Raw genomic sequence first — 17,295 nt, 5'->3', positions numbered from 1 at the left:
GTGATAATATGCAATCATTGATTCTAATGTCAATCTTAGAGAGAAAAATATTTTCTTTAAATGTAGACAAATGTTATTTGCACATTCGCCTGACTGCCATCTAAGTTAGTCTGTCATGCCTGGTCTGACTTAATTTGTTCTGACTGCTAAAGGTTTTCAAAGCAGGAAAATCCAGGTGTTATGAAGAAACCCTTGAAATTCACTTTATTGATAAAGAATATCTTTTTTTTATGGATAAATGAAAGAAACCCTCTCAATGGCTGAAGCTTGTTAATAATTTCTTGTCTTACCCTATTTTTTATCGTAGCTGGTCAGCTTTTACAAGATTTATTTTAAGTTAGTTTATTATCTCTGCTTTAAAAAAAAAAAAAGTGATTTGCCCCTATTTCAGCCTGAGAAAAGTTTGACTAGATGCCATCAAGTTGTCCTTACTTTTGCTTTGCATTCTGTCTCTTCCCAAGTATGCAAATCAGAGTTTGGTAGAGCGCTATGGGCTTGTTGATAGCGTGTAGTCATTCCTCAAATAGCCTAAGTCTGTGCAGTCCCAAATAGCTTCGTGTAAGATGTTTCCCATCCGGTAGAGTTAATTGCCAAAGTGTAATTTTTCAGCATCTGGTGTGGGCTATTTTGCTTGCCTGCGTGGAACAGATTTAACCACTGAGTAGTTTTCTCCAGCTGGTGGCAGAAATAATGAAATACTTATAATCAGTAGGTCTCTAATAGGTTGAGGCTCCCTCTGAGGAGGGCATTGCTAAGTTTTTCACAGCTAGAAACCGCTCTCTGTGCATCATTTCAAAGCTCAGAGAGGTGTGAGGCCTGAGGGAGGCAGGGACTGAGAGGAGAAAGTTCTTCCTAAAGATATTTCAGCTTCAGCTTTTTAGTGTTAAGGTCTTCTGGATATGGGGTTGTTGTACAAGTGGTTGCATTCATATGTAACTTTTCGCTGTAGAAGTAAGAAGTAAATGCCAGCCCTTGTTGAAACAAGGTGAATTTATTTTCTGAAACTCAGTAAATCAGGAAAAAGAAAAAGAAAAGCACAAATAAACTTTACAGCTTCAGCTTTTTCCTTTAATGTTTCCATTTTGTATTAAAAAAACAATCTAGATTTTACAATATTGAAGATAATAGCAGATATTGTTCTTTTGCTTTTCTGTGCTGTAAAACATTGACATCTGTCATAGGAATGTCATAAGGGTTCCTATGTTGTGTGCAATGGGCACCTTCACCCATGGCAGACTCATTTAGATACATATTGCTTGGATTCAAGAAGAGGCTGTTTTACTTTAAGCAGAAGACGTTTGTGGTGCATATTGGGCAAATCTGATTCCATATAATGCATAAACATGCTACCTGTGAGTGGTACCTTCTTATCACGATGCATAGAAGTGCTCAATCACTGAAGTTTTTATTCAGTCCTCCACCAGGACTCCATCTGTAACAATTTTGCATTATATTTTATTTTGTCAACATTGTCTTCTGATATAAAGAAATGTTAATGTACTTCAAAAATCTGGAGATACCATTTTAATGGTTACTTATTAATCAGAACAAAAACAGGTAATGACACTAGATTGTTTAGTTTTGTTTTGTTTTAAGGGAGAACATATTTATCCACAACAGCTTCTTGCAGGGAGGCATCGTAATAAATACTACATCAATACAAAGAGTGCCATGCATCATTTTCTGGTCAATCTGTGTGGTAGGGTCGTTGTTATAGTGACAGTGAAATACAGATCAGTCTCTTTTTTTTTCCTTTTTTTTTTTTGTTAAGGTTACATCAAAGCTGTTTGCAGTCTATTCTTCTCTGAATTGCACATGAATGCCTGTAGCATTTCTCCTGAAGCATTAAAATCACACATGTTCAGTATGGGTTTTTTTAACCTGAAATGGAACTGTTCCAATTTATGTTTGTATTCACCACCACCCCACTCAGCAAGCAAATCTTGCTCTTAAGGTTGGCTTATCAGCAGCTACGTGTCTGTGGCTGCTGTCTCCAGTGCATGTAGTACAGCCTGTTCACTGATTTCAGAGAAGTCTTTCACCTGACCTACTTCTTTGTTGAGGTGCTAACTGTATGTGTTCAGAATACTCTTCTGTCTTTGCAGCATGCTGTATTGAATCGAAGTAGTGAGAAACTGCCCTAATAACTTACATTATTGACCCACAACAGACAAATGACATTGACTCTAGCATTTTTTTTACCCTTCTCTTCTTTTTCCTTCTTTTCTTTGCCTTTTTTTGGTCAAGAGACCAAAGCTATTTGATGTATTATTTGGCACCACCTTTGATACAAATACAGTTTTAACCAAGGAGAGAAATAGAGGTTTTCTCTAAACATGCCTGCCATTGTCTAAAAAAAGATTATACTTCTAACCTGACTTTGGTAATGGCCCATGTTTTGTGCCTGCTATATGGTAAATTTAGCAAAAGCCACCTGGTTGGGCAACACTAGAGGGAAAAATAACTGGATAGAGCATGGGACTCTTAATCCCAGGGTCTTGGGTTTAAGGCCCACGTTGGAGTAAGCTGTACTGTTTATCATCTTACTCTGCTGTGCCTGGGAACATTTTTATAGTAGCAGTGGTGACACACCTGGGCTGACAGATGGCCAGAGCATCGCTGCTGTTTCTGTACTGCTGTACTGGACAGACTGGAACTCCAATGTGAACTCAAGTTGAAGGGACTGTGACCTGTGGATGAGTCCCTGCAGGGGCAGGACACCCTGAAGTGTCTGTGGCTGTGGATAAGCCCATGCCAGAGCAGGTACCTCTTGAAGCGTCTGTTGCCGTGGTTATGTCTGTGCCACAGCAGGTGTACCTGTAAAGGGATTATGGCCTAAGAATAAATCCACACTGTAGAAAGTACACCTCGAAGCATCTATGGCTGTGGATAAGTCCATGCTGCATCAGTGTCTGTGCATGAGGTCATGCTGGAGCACCTCAAAGTGTGTGGCTGTGGATAAGCCTACGACAGAGCAGGTACACCCCTGGAGGGACTGCAGCCATGGATAAAGCCATACTGGAGCAAGTTTACTTCTCAAGGGACTGTGGCTGTGGGTAAGACCACACTGGAGCAGATACACTCCTAAGGGACTGTAGTCTGTGGATAAGTCCAAGCTGGAGCAGGGGCAAGGGGAGGAGTTCATTGCACTGTTAAACTTTATGGTCTGGTCCAAAGGGACCAGCGGTGGAGATCATGATGGAAATAACCTTTAAATTGTTGCAACCTGGGATTTGAGTTGCATGTTATGGGAATTACTATGGCAGCAACCACCAGAACCGATGGAGGAAAGCCTTACAAGAGACAGTGCAAGTGCAGCAGGGACCCGACCTGAGCTGGCTTTGGTGCCCAGTAACTCCACACAACACACCACCTCTCCTGTCCTGAGTGACCACGGTAACAGATGGCGCCCAAAGTCATGGAATAACTGAACTCAGCGGACATTTTGTGGACATTGTAAAGACGTTTTACAGGGTGGTCCATAGACTTAAGGGAATGATATTTGTGTATTGTATCAAAGGACGGGAAGGGGCAGAGGTGGTTAATGAGGATATAGTGGATAGTGTGAGACCTGAGCATAATGTAAATGTTATGGAATAAGGGATGGAAAACATGCTGGTTTTGGCTGGGATAGAGTTAATTTTCTTCACAGTAGCTAGTATGGAGCTATGTTCTGGATTTGTGCTAAAAACAGGATTGTTAACAGAGGGATGTTTATGTTATTGCTGGGCAGTGCTTACACAGAGTCAAGGCCTTTTCTGCTTCTCACACTACCCCATCAGTGAGGAAGCTGGGGTGCACAAGATGTTGGGAGGGGACACAGCTGACACCAGCTGACCAAGGCAATATTTCCTACCATATAATGTCATACTCAGCATATAAAGCTGGGGGAAGAAGAAGGAAGGGGGGAATGCTTAAAGTGATGACATTTGTCTTCCCAAGTAACCGTTATGTGTGATGGAGCCCAGCTTTCCTGGAAATGGCTGAACACCTGCCTGCCCATGGGAAGTAGTGAATGAATTCCTTTGCTTTGCTTGTGTATGCAGCTTTTGCTTTACCTATTAAACTGTCTTTGTCTCAACCCATGAGTTTTCCTGCTTCTACCCTTCTGATTCCCTGCCTCATCCCACCAGGGGAGAGTGACAGAGCAGCTATGTGTCGCTTAGTTGCTGGCTGGGATTAAACCACAACAATTTCTTCTCAAATTAGGACGATATTTGATTTATTTTTCATGAGATGCCTTCTTTAGTGTAGAGTTACTTAGGGATTTCCACTGTATATGTGTCTGCTTTGTTTTCCAGGAAGCCATTGTATGGATTGTTTCAATATAATTCCAGTATGATTGGACTAGAATCATTAGCTGATCCCTCCGATACCTGGGAAATTATAGAGACTATCGGGAAAGGCACTTATGGTAAAGTCTATAAGGTTGCCAATAAGAAAGATGGGAGTCTGGCAGCAGTAAAGATTCTGGATCCTATCAGTGTAAGTAAAATAATATATAAACTGTAACTTCACTGTTAATTTAAAAGAATTCTCAGACGTGAAATGTATATCAAATGTGTAGGAGACTGAAAGCATCCTGAAAGAAACAATTTTGCAGAATGCATTGACAGAAGAAGTTTGGTACCAGCACCTGAAAGCTGCAACTTACAATTTTATGATTTTGTATGTTATTTTAAGACAGCATTTGCCTAGTTTCTTTTTTAGGTCTATGTGGTTCTTCTGGTATCAATTTAGATATCTGTGCTTGGAGCATGCAAATGATAAGAAAGCATGGAGGCATTCCTCTTAGAGGCCTGCTGTAGCAGGGAAAATACAAGATGCTATTAATGTTCTTATTTTATTCTGTGTGCTACCTAAAATAATTACTTTTCCCATCACAGTGGTACTGTGAACTTTAGGATATTTTATAGTTATCTTTTATAAGTGGATAATACTGCGAGGCAATAGATAAGATAAAAACAGAGGAAGAGCACAGCCCAAATTCTCAGAGGTAGTTCTGGGCCAGCTCCAGTTTTAGTGGATATTAAATCCCGAGCTCCCCTTGAGAACCAGGGCTCTAGTTTTCAATGGAACATTTAATTGGCAGCTGTTCAGGTTGGATCAAGCTGGAGTTTGATCATGAGAGTTGGGGTAAAAAGTTACATTTCCGTCATCTACCACTACTGAAATTCATTTTGGTTTTCTCTTGTATAAATCTGAAGAAGGTAATAAATAAGATTAAATCCTTTTTAGCAAAATGCAAAAGGTGGAAAATACTTGTAAGAGCTTAAATTTTCTAATAGTCACAGTCTGTGCAGAAACAAGGAAAGATTCAGTGCTGAAGTAGTGTCGTCAGTTGTGGCCTGTGTGCTGATATTACACAGTATTTTGTTACAGAATTCTTTCATTAACAAATATTTATTAACATTTGCTATTTCATGGGTTTTGTTTTGTCTCTTTTTAATTGTTTCAGGTGTATGTCTTTTCCTTATAAGGATGTCTGTTTTTACTGATGTCCCCTTTGAGGTTTTGTGAAATTGCTCTGTTTGGTCCTATCTGATGACCATAGAAAAAAGAATGAATCAAAGACTCATGTATTTACATTTAGCTTAGACAATAAAAAATGTGAGTGTTTAAAAACAGGTTAGAAAATAATACTTGTGTAAATTTCTTATTTAGACAATTGAGCCAAATTAAGTATAATTTTTACTTTTCTGTTTTAAGTATATTACACACTGAAACAATCCTTGAAGAACAACTGCTTGCTTTACACAGACTTCATGTATTTGTATGTAAAAAAAGCAAAAGTGGCATGATTTGGTGTGGATTAAATTTACGGTATCATGTGAGTACTTTCAGCTGCATTAAAGTAAAACCATTTAAAAGTACAAACTAATTAAAAAAGTTTGGTTTTTTTTTTTTTATCCATGAGAGTTTGTTCTTGCTTTGCATGGATTTACTGTGTTTATATGTTCTGTGTGTTTGTCTTTTTTATTTAGGATGTAGATGAAGAAATTGAAGCAGAATATAATATTTTGCAGTTTCTTCCCAATCATCCTAATGTTGTTAGGTTTTATGGAATGTTTTACAAAGCAGATCAATATGTGGGAGGACAGCTCTGGCTAGTACTTGAGGTAAAAAACGTTTTGATAACATTACATCTTAGCTAGCATGGTTGTTGGATTTCTGGTTTTTATTGCTAGAAAAGTCACAGGCTTTCATGATTCTCTGATTGGGGCCATTAATCAACAGACTGGTGACAGATGATGTGTGGTAGTCTACTGTGGAAAATCGCATCCAAACCAAGCAAATCCTTTTGATAAGAGTGCTTTGCCTAAAAACAGCTTGATTTTTTTTCGTGTTGGAAAGAACATTAGGTAAGACATTTCTCTAAACTTTTGGACAACTCAAGCACTTGAGGGGAATGCAAAAAATTACGAAGTAGTAACATGGAGAGCAGTTAACACACATGCTGCCTATTGCAAAAGTGAACAGAGAAAATGTAATGGGAAAGTCTGTTTTATGGTAATTTAAAAATAGAGGCTTGTTGTTTTTGAAAACCTAGCAACAGAAATGCTGTCTATTAACTCTTCTTGTTCAGTGGCAATCAGTATTCTTGCACTGAAAAATGTATTTTGGTGGTTTCGTTGCCAGTTGACTGCTAAAGATTGTTGCAAGATGAGGATTTCTTCAATGTTTCCTAGGCTTAATCGATACAGAGCTTTGCACAGACTGATCAGCAGTAACAGACCATTCAAACGTTTCTCTGTTATAACTAGACCAGTAAAAGTTAACATTCACTTCTTAATGCTGATCACTTTAGAAATTCTACTGCCCGTCCTTGAATGGTGACTGGAATCAGAATAGGGAATCTTTCTTTTCACTTTAAGTTGTGGAATCCCAACAATGTATCTAACTTCTGTGTACTGCAGAATTATGCAGCTTGAATGAAAACTTTTGGACATGTTTTGTCGTAAATTTCAGTAACTATTAAAAAAGGAGCTTTAGTATTCTTTGGTTTGGTGTTGTTTTTTTACTGTCTGCCTGCTGGCTTTGTGTTGAGTTTGGGCTTGGCTTCCCATTTGTTTTCTTTTTTAATGGAAGTGTAGCATTCAACAGAAGCATCACACGTGGTGTTCTGTAGAACAAAATTTGGTTAAGCAAAATCGTGACATATTCTATGTAACAAAATTGAAGGTAGAATTTGAGAGTTAGGTGTTTGTACGGACCGTATCAATTAAGTATGTTAATTTCAGGTGGTTTTTTGCAGTGTGTTATCCAAAGTTTTAAAGAAATTTGACATTTAAAAAATTGTGTTTTCCTTATATGGATAAACTTACCAGATAAGGCAAACTATTTCTTGCCTTGGAATTTACATGCAAATTTATGTATGCATAGCACTTACTTTTTATATTATAAATTAATGACACTTTTTCAGTAAAAGGGAATGTATGAAGTACTCAGCCTTTGATCCCTGAGTCTTTGATGAAGTATATTCATTGGGTGTGTGACTTCCAAAATTTGTAGTAAAAAGGTGTAACTTTTTTTTTTCCTTCGGGCACAATTTTGACATGTTTGCTCACTATGAGCAGCACCTTACTTCGATAAATGCCTAGGATGAGGAAGGGTAGCAAAAATGGACCCTTAAATATTTTTATGATTATGCAATTTACTATATAGGGAATTTTAGAGAGAAGCATTTTGTGTTCCTTGGGTAGGTGTGGCACAGACAACTGTAAAGCAAGTTTCCCTACTTTTCCATCTAAATATCCATCAGTCCACTTTTTAAAGTATTACAATTAGGGACAAAGTGGTAATGAAGTTTACAAGTTCATTTTGTCCCAGATCTTTGCTGACTGTCAAGAACAGTATCACTGACAGCTGCAGTAGTGTTTGTAGGATGTATTTATTTTCAGAGTCAGTCATTCATTTAACATATGCTGCCAAACAACTGTCAGTCTGTATCATTTTTCAGTCACAGCCGGCTTGGGTTTTTTTTGAAGTGAGGGCATACTTTTCTGTATTTCATTTGCAGGCTAGAGATAAGTTTAGTATAGCGTGTCTCAGTAGAACATTTAGTGCAATGAAAGCAATAAAAATATTTGACTTAGTGGCTTCTCGGCAAATGCTTAAGCAAGGAAAGAAAATGGCACACTTTCTCTCATGAGATCATGAAATTCTCCTGTAAATACATTCGATGATTGATATTGAGCTGAATGCTTCCACCCAGTTGACTTTAAAAAAGTAAAATTCCCTACTGATGAATTCAAAAGTAAAGCCAAATCCTGCAGAACTCATGAATGTTTTCATTGATGAAATTTTGCTTCAGGAACTTATTTACATAAAGGTTGTCTAGTTTATCATGTGATCTAGTCCTTTCCATGAACTAAAACTTATAGTCTAGTGAAATTTTTTGATGCAAGGGGAAGTTCGTAATAAATGAAGGAAAATATCAACATATCACAGAAATTAGTGATTAAACTGATACATAATTGGTAAAAGTTATTTGAGAGATGCAAAACTTGAGAGTTAGTAGAAATTCTGGTTTTATACCATTCTCTTGATTTGTGCTGTAGTATTTTAAACTTAATACTGATAACATAAAATGAACTTGGTTGAAATACATGTGATTTCTGTATGGCAGAAACATTGGTAAGGGTGCTAGCTACAAAAACAGGTCTAGAGGAGAAAATTCAATGAAAGAAAGGCAGTCAATTCTCTCATCATTTTTGTTTTGTCAAACAATTGTGAATGTTAAAATAAGAAAAGGACAGAGAAAGAGGAGAAAGGAAAGAGGGGAATAGCTGCTTAGAAGGGCATGGACAATAAACTAACAGTGTGGGTGAAAACATATTTACAAAGATTCTAATTTTACTTTTCTCCTCTTCTTTTGATGTATTGCAGCCCATTAATGGGAAATGCTGGCAAGAAGCTGCTTTTCTGGATCAGAATGTTTTATCTCAGTTGTTGGCAGCACATGCCATCAAATATGAGTGTAGAGATATAGTTTCTATCTACTCTATATTGCCTGCCAGCAGGAGCATTGATGGAGTGAAAGTTTAAAATGACTGTAATTTGTTGCCTCCCAGTTATCAAGAGCATCAATCTTTTCTGTCTGGCCTTTTCTTTGCACAAAAACAGTTTTTCAAAAAGACAACGCGCATATTATTGTGAAAATACTCAAATAATGTAAATCAGACTTATAAGTCCTCTTTTAACAACAAAATACAGTCCTGTTCATAATATTGTGATTTTTAGTTACACTTTATAAAATACACTTTATAATCTCCGGTTTTCACATCCCTTCCCCTACCCAGACTGCTGTGATTTATGCTTAACGTTGCTAATAAAATATGTTCTAAGATGGAGTGACAACATAAATAATTGCAAGGTAAAAATCTAGTTGTTCCCAGACTTGTGTTGTAGTGCAGTTTTGCATGGCAGGTGTTTACAGCCTAAACAAGTATACTGGGTAACTGTGGACTTGTTTTCTTTTTTCCCCCCTCACAACTCCCTCCTTCACAGCTGTGCAATGGAGGTTCTGTCACAGAGCTTGTCAAAGGCCTGCTGAAGTGTGGCCAACGGTTGGATGAAGCTATAATCTCATACATCTTATATGGTGCTCTCTTGGTAAGGATGTTCATTGGGGTTGTAATGACAGCAGAGGGTGCAATTTACTCATCTCATACATATATTTTCCATTTATAAAACATGGTAATGTTGACAATATTATGCGGGCTATTATAGCAGCAGGGGTTGTATCAAGCATGTAGTAGGGTGGACAGATGTTTCTATAGAGTATGTGCAGATTGTCTTCATTACATTCCTTAATAGTAGGGTAATTGTTTTTAAATAAGGGAATAAACTTATTTTTGTTACTGCTGGTATATAGGGCCTTCAACATTTACACAATAACCGGATCATTCATCGTGATGTGAAAGGGAACAACATTCTCCTGACAACAGAAGGTGGAGTCAAGCTCGTTGACTTTGGTAATGACCACTTCCCATTTTTTTTCCTGATACATGCAGTTTAGCCAAAGGCATCTGTTTACTTTCTCCAGGGAAGGCAGAATGCAGTAGTGAGAGACTTTTTCAGAAGGATACTCAGAATTATTTTAAGAAGGAAAAATGGAGAAGGAACCTAATATAGCAAGAATAAAAATTCTAACCAAAAGTCAGCAAAAGACTTTTAAATTAAAAGCTTAAACATAACAATTTAATAATTAAAAATAGATCTGAAGGTACCATTTTATTTAGAAAGCTCTTTTGCATTTCACAAGGAATGTCAATTTCAGGGCAGTTGTCCTCCTAATTTAAATTTAGATACTCTGTCGTTTGCATATGAAAAGGAAGCATTCTTCTCTCTGAAATGGCTTTTGCTAGCCTTAAGCTTATTTTTTCCCTCTGAGCAGAAGGTAAAATGTTCCCTTGGGTCTAAAACCCAACATCCATTTAATTTGTGATTATTGCTGTTAGATTTGAGCGTTGCCAATTTGGAAACATAAGAAACGGGGGGGGGGGGGGGGGGGGGGGGGGGGAGGGAGAGACAGATAGGTAGATAGAGAGACTTGGCAATAGAATTTAACTTCAGCATTTTTTTTCGCTTTAAATGTGCACTTAGAAAAATCAGGAAATGCTGTAGTCCCTCAGATATGTATGCAATGAAATGGACAATTTTATTAAAGATGTAAGAAACAAATTATTAGTAATATGATTTATTAATGAAACAATATAATTTATAAGGTAATTGTCATTGAGAATAGTATTGTGTGAATAATAGATGTTTGCTTAGCAGTGTATGGAGGTAAAGACAAACGTTCACAAAATGAGAGTAGTGTGAAATGGTGTGCCAAAAAATCCTGCAAATAGTAATATTTTTTTTAATATTAAATTTATGCAGTGGTAAGAAAATTTAATACTGATGTTGCCATGGTATTATAACTTTAACATAAAAATCTATTGAAGATGCTGAAGTAAGTTGTGAAACAGGAGACTCTTTAGTATCTTCTACAGACAGAAATTCATTATGTTGAATGGTAAAGGCAACAATTAAAATAGTGCTGGGAGAAACATATGGCCTGAAGAAAAACTTGGAGTGAGTCCCTGACCTAGTACAAGCAAGGAAGATCCTTTCTCATTTGGGGGAAATTTGTTTGTAACTACTCTGTTCTGGGAAAAGTTAACTTTTCTCCCTAAAGCACAATGTTTTTATCAGACCTATCAAAGGCCTTAGCTGCAGCAGCTCACCTTGTAGCTCTGACTTCCAAAGGCAGATCAATGTGCTGCAACTCCAACTGCAAGAAACTGAGAATACCAGCCTTTCTGGTGTCCCATGTGTGTCTCTGATTCCACATTTAGATTTTAGGGTTTTTTCCTACTTTTTAAGTTAAAACAATAACACTAGAAAATTACAACAAATATGAGTACCTCAGAAAAAGGTATGAGTTAAATCTTGAGTGTTTCCTAACACTTAGGAAACATCAAGAAATGGCCACATATCAGGTCACTTGCGTCAAACTTTCTATAAGTGGCCACTCTGTTCCTCATTTTCCCAATAGCCACTTTAAAACGTCTTGTCCTCCTTTGCAGAAGAGCTAAGTGTTCTTGAACTGCAGCTGAGATGTGTTACAACACTACTGGAGGCACGTGGAATGCCTGAAAACTGAAAGATCTCAGATTAAGTACCCAAAACCAGTAGATGCTTTGGATATTTTTAGGTTAATCCCTGGAACTAATAATCCTCTCCCATTTTGCAGGAATGTTAAGGAGATTTATTTTTTGATGAGGAGGGAAGGAAACATGTCAAAAGGAAAAGAAAATAATTATTTTAAATTTAGTATAGGATTGGATATACTAAATAAGTAACTAGAACTCAAATAAATGTGGATAAAAAAAATATTAAATGGCTACCTATTCAGTGAATGCTATCCATTCTATCCACAGAACGAGACAGAATCTGGAAGGGGAAAAAAAGTTACTTCATATTCAAGGCTGGACATATGGATATTAGGTCACAGAGAGGATTACACAGATATCTTTAATTGAGGCTTTTTTTTTTTCCTTTATTGCATAACTTTACAACTTGCCTTTTCAATGTAACGCACATTTCTTCCCTCAGCTGCTCTTGACAGTGTGATATATTTGAATAAATGTTGGTCACAGTGTAAGTTGACCGAAAATGTCTCCAATTTATTCATTTATGCTCATGCTCACTCAACTCTCTCCCACTGTCTCTGTCTCTCAGCCCTTTGGTATTCTGCACTGTTTTGCAGTGTCCATAGATAGCAGTAGATAGCAGCTACAAATTAAGCTAGCTGAAGAGAGATGAAGAGTTAAATGCACAGACGTTTGCTGTAGGTCCTACCTATTACCTATTTCACAGCTATACTCAGGAAATCACAGAAGGCTTGCAGTCACACTGAGAAATAAATACAGAATCGAATCTTGGAGCCAGCAATTGAATTATTTAGCTTACAAATTATGAGTCCAAATTTCTTATATATTGGCATCAGACAATGTGTATTATATGTGTTTCCACCCTTTTTTGTTTCTGGGTCATGCCATAGGACTGGACCACTGTGATTTTTGTTTGGTTTAAGCTGTGTTAAGGTGAAATATTTTTTAAGTCAATATTGGTTTTGTGTCAGCTTATTGGAATGCTCCTGAACGCTACAGTTCAATTTTATGTTGACCAGAGCACAGAAGATTTGCTGTGAAAGTTCATTCTGATTTGTTTACGTAGTTGGATTTCACTCTAGTTCTTCCTTCTTTTCAGCTGTGCTTCTGTAGTGCAGCCCCAGTCAGCAAAGCACTGAAGCACAGGCTTTGTTTTAAGCATGTGCTGAACTCCCTGGGTACAAGCTGCCCTGTGAGCTTGAGCTTCCGTGCTTTTCTCAGTAGGGAAAGATTTAAGCAAATGTTTTGTTGAACGGGAGCCTCTGCAAATACTCTAAGTGAACAAGTTTCCTGCCAGCAGTGTTCAAGGAGTAAATTTTGGAAATAGAAATTTTAAAGTCAAGTTGTAATTTGAATAGTTCCTGTTTATACTCATGAAAACAGCAGCAACAAGTCTGTGATATTTAAGTGCCAGCTGAATTTTTGAGTTTGAATGAAAGTGCTTCAAACTGAGAGTCATTCACAAAAAATCTCTCAGCAATTCTGAAAGAAAACAGGAAGCTGAAATGAATCAAACAAAGAATTCAGTACAAATGCTGCACCTACTTTGGCCAGGTGTTTTGCAGCTGTACTCCTAGGCTTGGGTTTGTTTTCCAGATACTTGAAATAAACTAACTGAAAGGACAGAATGAATTTAAAGCCAAGTTTTTTGGATATGTTTTATTGCAGGTGTTTCAGCCCAGCTCACCAGCACACGTCTGCGTAGAAATACCTCAGTGGGAACACCCTTCTGGATGGCACCTGAGGTAGGCAAACGTTCCTATCTGGGTTGTCTCCATTCATTGCAACACACGCTCTGTAGCCACTTACGCATAGTGGAAGAAAAAGGGTGTCTTTTCTTCCCTCCCCTATGGCTGTGTTTCTGCTTTACTCTCCATCTAGGCCCCTGTTCAGTAAAATGGATGTACTATTAGAACATACAAAATGGATTTCTAATAATCTTATCTTCTCCTCTGTAATGTTTTCATAAAAGTACAGATAATCTGCAAATAACTGAGGGTCTCCTTGAAAATGTTATGACTTTCCAATCAAATACTGTATGTTTTGGTGTGCTTGTCCGTGCCTCCAAGTACAGATTGAGAGGAGAAGGAGGAATTCCCACATTCTTGGACTCTGCAAAACCCTGACTCACCTGTCTGTTTTTTACCCTTAATCACTGACTCAGGACCTACGTACTTAGACACATGGACTAGCATAGATGAAAAATGGAGAAAAATAATCTACATGTGGGCTAGCTCAGTATTTTAGACCATATTTTTGTGTACTACTTCCCAGACATAACCCTTTTTTTTCTATTTCATGAAGCTCTAGGAATTTTCAACACACTATTGAACAAAAGTCCTTTATGCACGTTCCTTAAATTTGGCACGAAAGATGTTAATCTTTGCCCTCCCTACTTTAGAAAACAACAGATAGTTTTGTAAGGTATCAATTATGAAATTTAAAAATAGGGAATGAAAAAGGAGTGGTCTGTTTATTTATAAGTTGTTATAACCTTTATAACAGTAGTAGCCTTATTTCTCTTGAAGGCCATGAGACTTATTTGAATTTTAGAGAATTGGGGATGGAATTTGCATCTGTTACAAAAGCACACAGGTCTATTTCTGTATATCATACAGTTAAAATTATCATGCAAACATTTGTTTTAAAACATTTCATACTTTTTATACATATATTTCTGTTGCTAAGGAAGGCTGATTATAGCTGAGCAGAGAAAAGAAGCTGCTGTAACGGATCTAAAATTGATCTTGCACAGTCTCACAAAGAATGGTTGATATTTTACCATCTCCATAACAACCAGTTTACGTCACAAAGGAGACACAAGACACCTTAGAAACCACTGTGCAAGCATTATTTATGGAATCACCTTGGTTGAAGACATTCTGAAACCTTTATAAAATACTCTTCTAGACAATAATGGACATACGATGAAATATTTTATTGAACTCGGATTATTAGAAGTTATTTTTACAGTACTGTTTTGCTTGAATAATTGCCATCAAAGGCAGTAATCATACTGAATTTATTTTCCCATCCTGCTTGAAAATATTCATTCTTGAGGTAAAAAGCCAAGGAAATAAGCAGAGATTTTGATCTGAAAAATTTTGACCTGAAAATGCAACACATATGTAAGCAAGCTATGTTATGTGCATAGCACCTCAAAACAGGAACAGCTTTGAATGCTCCCTGTTTTGAAAAGATTAGTCAAAATAACCAACCCAGTGCCATAAGCACAGTAACTCCTGTCACATTTGCATGCCTGTGTGAGCCACACCGATCAGGCTTCACAGATGTACCAACCTGCAAAACAGCTGTAAGAGGCTCAGATCTCTGTTATGCTGTTGAAGAAATGGCTTTTAAATGACAAGTTGTGAAACACTCGTGCTCAAGTCACTACGGTTGCTTTCTTTGTGTTCATACGAATGACATGTTTCAACTGACGTGCAAGGTGCAGTTTACCTTACTTCCGGGGAGATCTTTCTGGTATTTTTAAAATGTACAGCCAAATTTTTATGTGAAAGATGAAAGATTAGGACTGTGATACGGTGAAAAAACTGCTTGGATAACAGTTTATTAGGAACAGTGTTTTCTACATGAAACTGTGGTGAGATCAGTGAAAACTAGAAAAACAGTTGCAAAAAGCTTGATGCCTAAAGGTTTTGACATAGGATAGAATCTATGTAAAACCCCAAAACACCATAAAATAACTGGACAGGAAGGAAATGTTACTAATGAGAGAAATAGAAAGCATGAAGATTAGGAATTTTTTTTTTTTAATTGGGCTTTTACTATCTGTATGTGAAATGTAGGAGCCTCAGTCAATGCATAAGGCAATCATGGTACCTCATCTTATCTTAGGGTGAGAAAGATGGATTTAATCTGAAGAGGGAGTGGAGAGCAGAGATTAAAAAAGTTGCCTTGGAGGAAGAGATTACAGGAGTGTTTCAGAGAAATGAGCCTTGTGAAATGAAGCTGACAGGAAATATTTTCCTGGAAAATAAAGCCTGGAGAAGAATGATGCAAGATTATACAAGCTGACAGGAATAACTGGACATAAGCAGGAGACAAATATGCTGGAAACTAGAATCACTGGATCAGCTAGGATCAGGAACAATCTATATAATGAGGAAAACCATCATATTTTAAGATGAAATTCGCAAAATGTATCAAAGGGATTGCAAAAGCAAAAGTTCATAGGAAAATAGCAAAGACTGAGGGTGGTGTAAGGTGTTCTGTTCAGCTTAGTATTCTACTGGTCAGCATGAAAAACAGCAGCTTAACAGTTTTGAGTGACTCAAACATCTTAGAGTGCTCTTTTTTCTGATGACTGTGAGGCTTGTTTAGCAGCAGCAGGACAAATCAGAAAGATTTGTCCTTGAGCGTTGGTTTTCAGCAGAGTATGTGATTAACAAAAAAACTGCTGAAAAATGAAAATACAGGGAAAACTAGGCTATGTGGAAGCAACAGGGGAATTTGGCAAGGATGTCAGTCTGAGAGCAACTCCAAAGTAGACTCACTGAAAATCAATCATTACTGTTTAAGCTAATTAGTATTGTCTCACACTTACAAACGTAGACATACAGAAACTGGAACACTGAATACAGGCATGCCAAAATAAGATAAATAAGGCAGGATGGTTTAAGTATGGTGAATGATTAGAGCTGCCTGTTGCCAAACACTTAAGTTAAATAAAATCTGCTTTTATTATGCTGAAATAATTTGTGTTGAAAGCTGGCAGAAGGAATCAGTTTTGAAACTTTGGGACTGAACTGCCTTCACATCTCTAGTTCTAAACCTTAACATGTCTCATTTTCAGCCTCCAGTGAAGAACTGACTAAAATCTAGTTCAAATAGAATTGCAGTTTTCCTTTTCCCCTAATACATTATATTACCATGATCTAGCTGGAAACTTGACTTTTGAAACAAGCTCAGTTACAATCTGTGCATGTTTTCTTTGGCCTAAATCTAGTTTTAGAAACACAAATAGAAAAAGAAAAAGATACTTGACGTCAGAAAGAACTGGAGAGACGCTGAAGGTAATTTAAAACCACAGGGAGTATCCTGTTATATTTTACTGATAGCTGCAAAAAAAATTACAATTGTGCATGCATATTTATGTTTTAAAAGGAACGTAATTAAAACATAGTTGATCCTTTGAAGAATTATGTGTGGAAATATCACACATGACAGAAGAAAAGGCTGAGACATTGGTAAAGCTATCATATAATAATGAGATAATCAGAGGTAAAATCTTGGCTCTGGTTTGCTGCTGATTTCAGAGGGATTTCAAATGTCACAGTATTATTTAAAGCTATGTCAGCTTTGTATTTTGGATATTTGTAACCATCCTGTCAAGATGAATTAGTGATCAGTAAGGCTGCCGCAGAAACAACAGATTGTTTTCCTTCCCCGTGCTGAATCAAGGCATACTTCCTGGGATAAAGTTCAGTACATCTGAGCATCAGAATAAATTTCTAAAGTATTAGAACAATAGGTTACTAGTTTTAATTGTCTTTCTTTTTCCAACGCTCCTTTTTATTTTTTTAAACTTTAAATCTGATCATATATGTGTGCAATAAGTCTATAAATCTGAAACAATTAATATTATTTGCTTTGCTTCAGTATGAAGCTA

General features: G+C 37.0%; 1 protein-coding gene across 1 annotated transcript in view; it reads left to right on the top strand.

Annotated features, from left to right (window-relative positions):
• The first annotated feature begins 3,003 nt into the window (after positions 1-3,003).
• MYO3B (myosin IIIB) overlaps positions 3,004-17,295 on the top strand; it is a 197,707-nt gene continuing 183,415 nt past the window's right edge. Inside the window, 6 exon segments of the mRNA XM_086615897.1 lie at positions 3,004-3,056; positions 4,302-4,485; positions 5,985-6,119; positions 9,511-9,615; positions 9,878-9,977; positions 13,332-13,408. Coding sequence (XP_086472023.1) covers positions 3,004-3,056; positions 4,302-4,485; positions 5,985-6,119; positions 9,511-9,615; positions 9,878-9,977; positions 13,332-13,408 — 654 coding nt within the window.

This window comes from Tauraco erythrolophus, chromosome 8 (genome assembly GCF_009769465.1).
Source record: "Tauraco erythrolophus isolate bTauEry1 chromosome 8, bTauEry1.pri, whole genome shotgun sequence".
NCBI lineage: Eukaryota > Metazoa > Chordata > Aves > Musophagiformes > Musophagidae > Tauraco > Tauraco erythrolophus.
Note: the sequence above shows the minus strand (reverse complement) of the source record. Positions and strands in the feature narration are given on the sequence as shown.